This window comes from Sander lucioperca, chromosome 19, assembly GCF_008315115.2.
Source record: "Sander lucioperca isolate FBNREF2018 chromosome 19, SLUC_FBN_1.2, whole genome shotgun sequence".
Classification (NCBI taxonomy): domain Eukaryota; kingdom Metazoa; phylum Chordata; class Actinopteri; order Perciformes; family Percidae; genus Sander; species Sander lucioperca.
This window is the reverse complement of record NC_050191.1, coordinates 25,127,106-25,134,234: the sequence shown is the minus strand read 5'-3', so window position 1 is coordinate 25,134,234 and position 7,129 is coordinate 25,127,106. Positions and strand designations below refer to the sequence as shown.

The window sequence follows — 7,129 nt, the reverse complement described above, 5'->3', positions numbered from 1 at the left end:
GAGGTGGAACTGCTACTGAAAGGCATGTAAGCTTACCTAACCGATGAAACTGACTGACGTGGGTGTCTGCATTCGTTTCCAAAGTTCTCTGGTTCTGCCTGTACAAACTACAACGCAACCCTGCAGTTTTCAAACTTAAACGGGGTGAGCAATGTTTCCAAATGTCTTTGTGTAAGGGTCGCGGAAATGCCGGAGTCGTGTGGATACAAGGCCTAAACATAGCAAAAGATATGCTTTTTTAAGGAAAACAGTATTAAAGTGGATATAGTCCAAGAAAGACAAAAGTTTTACAGCAGCACTGAGCATGTTCCTGCTATCAAAGAGAGCTTTACAATGACGATATGATCACCTACCTCAGGATCCAGGAACGTAAAACAACAACAATGAGGCTAAGAGGTTGAGGCTCATCTAAGGTAAGAACAATGAGGCTAAGAACAACAATTAGACTATAAGAATTACATAAACATTTAAATATTTTTATTTTACAATATGCTCAATTATGTTATTTAAATACGTAGGAAGGAAGCAGGAACGCAAGACAGATCCAGGAACGTAAAACAACAACAATGAGGCTAAGAGGTTGAGGCTCAACTAAGGTAAGAACAATGAGGCTAAGAACAACAATGAGAGGATAAGAGACATTTTGCTTGTTTGGCGAATGTACAATGGACACTTCGATAGGCCTAGCCAAAAATTTCACGACAGCGAGTTTTTCATGCAGGTTATTGAGATTTTCATTCAGCAGAGTTTGATTGTGTGAAGTAAACACGAAGAAAGAAATGTGTTTCCACCCAGTTTCGAACTGGGGACCTTTCGCGTGTTAGGCGAACGTGATAACCACTACACTACTGAAACTGATGAAAAAGGTTATTTAGCATGTTCGTGGGGAAATGCACCAATCACATTTTACTGCAAATGTTCACAATGCCGTTTAACATGTTTATTTTTGACACGTAGATATGTTAAACAGGATTCAGTCATAACTGCTCTGTCATGGATATGAGTGACAGTGAATTTGTAGTAAATCTAAATGTTTCTACATATATTCACTGTAGCCTAAATGCTGGAATGGCGCCACCTAGCGAGTGCCATGCCAAATCTAGGGTTTGGGCAGACCTCGTTAGTATAGTGGACAGTATCTCCGCCTGTTACGCTTAAGACCGGGGTCCGATTCCCCGACGGGGAGACTTATCTATCAGCTGCTAATTATTTACCAAGGTTACATCGACACTACTACGTTTGCCGGCGTAGTGTGGATACGAGACCTAACAATAGCAATAGATATGCGTTTTTAAGAAAAAAAACCATTAGAGTCCATATAGTCCAAGAAAGACAAAAGTTTTACAGCAGCACTGTGCATGTTCCTGCTATCAAAGAGAGCTTTACAGTGACGATATGATCACCTACCTCAGGATCCAGGAACGTAGGAAGGAAGGAGGAACGTAAGACAGATAAAACAACAACAATGAGGCTAAGAGGTTGAGGCTCAGCTACCATTCGTTTCCAAATTTCTCCAGTTCTGCCTGTACAAACTACAACGCATCCCTGCAGTTTTCAAACTTAAACGGGGTGAGCAATGTTTCCAAATGTCTTTGTGTAAGGGTCGCAGAAATAGTGTGGATACAAGGCCTAAACATAGCAAAAGATATGCTTTTTTAAGGAAAACAGTATTAAAGTGGATATAGTCCAAGAAAGACAAAAGTTTTACAGCAGCATTGAGCATGTTCCTGCTATCAAAGAGAGCTTTACAATGACGATATGATCACCTACCTCAGGATCCAGGAACGTAAAACAACAACAATGAGGCTAAGAGGTTGAGGCTCAGCTACGGTAAGAACAATGAGGCTAAGAATAACAATGAGAGTATAAGAATTTACATAAATATTGAAATATTTTTTTATTAAAATATGCTCAATTATGTTATTTAAATACTGAGAAGAATTTGGAGAAAGAACAACAATGGCGAAAAGTAAGCCCAGGGATTTATTTGCTTGGACCAACCATGAGGTGGAACTGCTACTGAAAGGCATATAAGCTTACCTAACCGATGAAACTGACTGACGTGGGTGTCTGCATTCGTTTCCAAATTTCTCCGGTTCTGCCTGTACAAACTACAACGCATCCCTGCAGTTTTCAAACTTAAACGGGGTGAGCAATGTTTCCAAATGTCTTTGTGTAAGGGTCGCGGAAATAGTGTGGATACAAGGGGCCAGTCGCGTATAGGTGTAGAAGACTTTTTTCGAAAAAAAGGGAAAGAAAAAAAAAGATTTTTCCTGACCGGAAGCCTCTTCAAAAGAACAGGGTTCGAATCCCACCTTACCCCCAAAAAAATGTCCTGTATTTAGTTCAGAATATTATGCTACAGCATGTCTGTATTACACAAAACAATTATATATAAAGTTTTTAACCGTTTAATGGTAAATTTAATTCAATATTCTTTTGAAAAATGATGTGGAAACAATTAGTCTTTTAGGATGATAAGACCTCATGATTTGAAGGTTATGACAATAATACTTTTACATGCTGCTACTGGTAAAAGTTGAATTTAACTTAATAATAGTATATTATTATTTAATGATACAAAATTCCAAAGCACTATATATATTTATATGTTTAATTTTATTTCATTTTTTAAGACTTTTACTTCCTCAATCAAATAAAGACACAGTGATGCTTTGAAGATATTTTATTAAAAAACTACCTAATTCTAAAACACACCAAATAAAGATCTAAAACACACCAAATAAAAAACTAAAACACAATAAACATCTAAAACACACAATAAAAATTAACACACTTTGTATAATAAAATGTAACAAATAAATATAGAAAAATATAAAAAAAATACATAAAAATATATGATATAAACTTTCTGAAATGTTATTTATCATTAAAATATTACATATTAACAAACTTATTTACACTGTTACAGAATAGTGCCTTTGAAGCTTCTAACTGAGAGACTGTGATGTGATGATGAAAAAGTTATGATGATGATTCAGACCAGATATCCAGTGAAGGTGAATAAAGTTGAATAAACTAAAATATCACAATGAAACAATGAAAGTACAGTACTGTGTGTGTGTGTGTGTATATTTGAAGTTGAAGTGTTCATTTTTTTTTCTCTGCGACCCATCTGTCCCTTTCAGCCTCATAGAAGTCCGACAGTTTGAACTCCCCCCAGGTCATCTCCTTCCCCATGCCCTGTGTCTTGTAGAGGGAGAACACTCTGGAGGGGCAGTAGATGTATTTCCCTGGTACCCCGGGGAAGCTATCATGTGTGTGAGGACTGTCAGGGCCCTGCTTTAGGGGTTGATGACAGAACCTGCACAGGCGACCTGTTGGAAGCTGCACTGCTGACTTCCTCTTTGCCCTCTCCTCTGCCACCCTCCTCCACTCAGCCCCCCTCTGTCTGGCGCCCTCCAGCTCCCTCACAAAGAATGGAGACGCAGCAAAGTCCTCAAAAGACATCCGAGTGTTTGTGAGGCCTTCGTCTGCGTAGGTCTTAAACACCTTTGTGGAGCAGTAAAAGTATTTGATGGTTTGGGTCTGATAAAAGAAATGAACTGATGAGCCATCGCCAAGATAGTGGGACTTGGGCTGACCACAGGCTACACAGTTCCTGGTCTTTTTTTTCTGCTGCTGCTGCGGCTGCTGCTGATGTTGTTGTTGTTTGGCCATTAACTCTGCTACAATCCGCTCCACTGTAGCCCGGCTCAGGGACTCCTCCTCGGGTGGAGCAATAGGTGGAGGGTTGAAAGTTGCAGGAGGCAGAGTTATGACAGGCACGCTGGTCGTTTGACTGCCTGTAGTCAAACTCTGCCACAGCTGCTGTGTCTCCAAAACTTTCTCTGGGCTGGTATTGAGGGAGGAGCTGGTGTTTTTTAATTTGGCCAGATGCTTTACATATCTGGAGATATGTTGGCATGTGGTTGGATGAAGGAGGCTGTTGGGGTCAGTGCACGCCCTCTGGACCATGGCAGCATAGTCTGTGTCCACCCGCTTCCCATGGTGTTTAATCAGAAGCCCGTCGATGGCCGCTCTCATGGCTTCTGTCCACCGGCTGTGGTCCAAGACTTGAATAAGGCCTCCTGTCTTGATTGGTCCAGTGCGGGCGGCCTGGGGAGAGGAGGAAACAGGCAGCGGTGCTACCCCTGGATGGTCTAAACAATAAAGCATATATTATATTGTTTTCTGCCAAACTTGGATAAAACATGGATACATAATTGTATATGTTGATTGTGTGAAGAGTTAAATTTGTTACATGTATCATATATTATATTCTTCCATAGTTTTTACACTTTGGATACACTAAGTTATTCCTTATTCAATATTATCAGGCCTGTTTTATACTGTGAGGTCTGTATGAGGATGGTAGGTGGGTAAATGGAATACCTGTATCCATCAAAGACTGATTCTCTGATTTGGCTCTGGCTGCAGCTGGTATCAAGGGTGGCTGGGACTGCTGGGACTGCTGGGATTGCTGGTATTGGGAAATGGTTTCAGTGCCCTGCTGGAAAGATAGGATGGGCACCGCTCCAACTGACTCATCACTGGTCTCCTGAAATATAACATAAAATATAGTGATTTAGTCAGTCAGTCTGTCGGACGGCCAGTGATTGACAGTGAGTGTTTAGTCTGGATTACCTGAGAGTCTGTGCCCACCATAGCAGCAGGGCAGTGATCCTCTGTCTCCATGGCTACAGCAGCTGGGATGTTGGGCTGTACCTTGTGCTTGTCCCAGTTCAACACAACAGGACGACAACCTGGCTCCACAAACTGCAGTCCAAATTTCTCCCCTGTGTCCCTGTTCGTATTTTGCAGCCTGGGGTATTTAGCTTGGCCTGTTACCTTGACAGAGGCTGTGTTCAGTCCTAAAATTAACAGGGGGTCAAACACAGCTGGCAGCTCCACACCAGGCTGTTTCAGGTCCACCAGCCTCTGGAAGTTCCACCGCACCACTCCAGTCATTGCCTGGGCCTGGAAAAGTTCACAGGACACCCGGTTGCCTGTCACCCACTGGGCTTGGTGAAAGTGGAAGCCCTCCTGCTGAGAGGTGCCTCTCACTGGAATCCAAACAGGTACAGCGGCTCCTGCACCCTTGTTGTAGTTGAGCTGCAAGGTGCCACCATACCTGTAGAGAATTCCCTCCCCCACCTCAGGGTCGCTCAGGCAGCCTCTCAGGATGTGAACGTGTTGGATCCTCCACAACTTCAGCATGGAGGCCTTAAACAGGGGCACATCATTGGCGTCCTTTGCCAGGTAGAAGAGGTGCAACACATCATCAACCCTCTCCAGCAGCTCCCTCGGCTGTGGCACCTTTGTCCTGCAGTGATCTCTTATGTGCTGCTTTGTTGGATTTGCAGAAGAGATTCTGCAGAAGGTGTATGCCTCTGTGAGCCTTTGTAGATCCCTCTGGTCCACCACAACAAATGCTGCAGAGAGGAACTGGCAGAAGGAGCTGAACAGAGGGTGATGTTCAGACACACACTCCCTGGTAAAGCGCCTCGTGCAGTGAAACAAGTCTAACTTGATGACAATGTCTTTGTTAAACTTGCTCCTCGAGGCACTGTTGTTTGCCAGGTTGCCAGAGGTCGCCTTCGCCACGGTGGCCTCTGACGTCCTCCAGCAGTCCCACAGCAGGTGCTCCTGATGACCAGGGTCCAGGACCTTGAAGGCAGCACAGCAGTCCCTAAAACATTGACAAAGAATTTCATTAGAGCCACTACAATATGTTTTGTACACAGTGAGTCTTATTATATTTACAGTTTAAAAGGATATACTGTAAGTTTACTATATCATTTGTGTTTGTTTTTTTTTTATATGAACTATTAACAAGGAGAGTCAGATTACACAATAAACTGCAAATTAAGTAATAAAAAACAGACATGAAGACAACAACAAACAAAACAACATAAAAACAAGTATATAAATTTAATTTAATTTAAACTTATATTTATACCCACTGGTAGCTTGCCTTCCTCACTCCAGCTGCAGTGTAGCGCCGAGACAGCCCCTCATACAGAGGATAGAGGGACCGATCGCACTCACACACAGGGTTGTTTTATTTCTAACATTATTTTATCAACAGACATTTACATCGATAGTCTGGCGTTATAATTTATTTGCCTCGGGTGTACTGTGGAGTGTGTAAGACTGCTTTTAATGGCAGGCTAGCAGATACTGTTGACTTGAGCTAGCCTAGCACCAGCGAACTCTGCAACTGGAAGGACTGGATGAAATGTGTTGAAAACTGTCTCCACTAATAAATAACACCCTGGCTAACTGGGAAATGAGACAATGAGGACAATTATGGCGCAAAATGAACCTAGGGGTTAATAACAGATGTGTACCCACTCGATCGTTCTCTGGGACATGTTTTCATGCTAATCAAATGTGTTTGTAGCTTGAAAGAAGCTAGCACGGACCGCTGATTAGCTTACAACGCTAGTATTCGGGGCACAGGGAAAGTAAAAACAAATCGCTAATTTGTACCACTAAAAAGGCTCAAAATATCAAGTATTTATTCAACTTCCGCAGGTGTGTGTGTGTGTGTGTGTGAGAGAGAGAGAGAGAGAGAGAGAGAGAGAGATTATGACTGGTGTTGTTTATTGTAAGTGTTTGTTGCCTTTTTGGTTTCCTTTATCATTTGTGGTGTTGGCTCCCATTTGAAACAGTTCGGCTCAAACCCAGCCATTTTCAGGGTCATGATTAAGGACAATGTCCCGTCCAGAGACAAGCTGTTTCGTGTTGAAGTTTTGTTCAAACCGACCATCAAAAATACCCTCTCGGGTGATTAATGCATCCATGGCTAGGATATAATTATAAAATATGACATGGTTTTAAAAGTGACCTATAAAATCAACTATGCTATACACTTTAATTTATTTAGTGCTAATACCATTATTAAGCCTATTTGGAGAGAGAGATGGTCATAATGTGACAATATGTCAGTCGTCGTGTGATAACGAAAATATGACTAGGCCTAGACTACTTGTTCTGAGCAAGTGTTGTCAGTGAACAGGCTGTAAAACTGTTGGCTAAGTTACAGACATTCATGAAAACTGATGCTAATTATCTGGGAAACATTCTCTAACAGCAGTCAAGTCGTCATTGTTTGTGTCAAACA

The 7,129-nt window shown here is 41.9% G+C and overlaps 1 protein-coding gene and 1 non-coding gene across 2 annotated transcripts; both read right to left on the bottom strand.

Moving 5' to 3' along the window:
* Positions 1-782: 782 nt before the first annotated feature.
* trnav-aac lies at positions 783-855 on the bottom strand. Its single transcript has one exon. It is a non-coding gene; the product is annotated as a tRNA-Val (tRNA).
* A 2,020-nt stretch (positions 856-2,875) lies between these two features.
* LOC116040340 lies at positions 2,876-6,809 on the bottom strand. Its single transcript, XM_035995202.1, has 5 exons — positions 6,690-6,809; positions 5,961-6,046; positions 4,648-5,698; positions 4,396-4,561; positions 2,876-4,163 (listed from the first exon to the last, which is right to left on the bottom strand). Exons 1-5 carry the CDS (start codon positions 6,807-6,809, stop codon positions 3,112-3,114), a joined length of 2,475 nt encoding a protein of 824 aa, XP_035851095.1. The 3' UTR covers positions 2,876-3,111.
* Between the last annotated feature and the right edge of the window lie 320 nt (positions 6,810-7,129).

What these genes read in the sequence shown, in the direction of transcription:
- LOC116040340 (XM_035995202.1), bottom strand. Translation starts at nt 6,809, where the DNA reads ATGGATGCATTAATCACCCGAGAGGGTATTTTTGATGGTCGGTTTGAA. An exon ending in AAGGCAAGCTACCAGTGGGT is followed by an intron (nt 5,699 to 5,960) that starts ATAAATATAAGT and finishes TCTTTGTCAATG; the next exon opens with TTTTAGGGACTGCTGTGCTG. An exon ending in TGGTGGGCACAGACTCTCAG is followed by an intron (nt 4,562 to 4,647) that starts GTAATCCAGACT and finishes GTTATATTTCAG; the next exon opens with GAGACCAGTGATGAGTCAGT.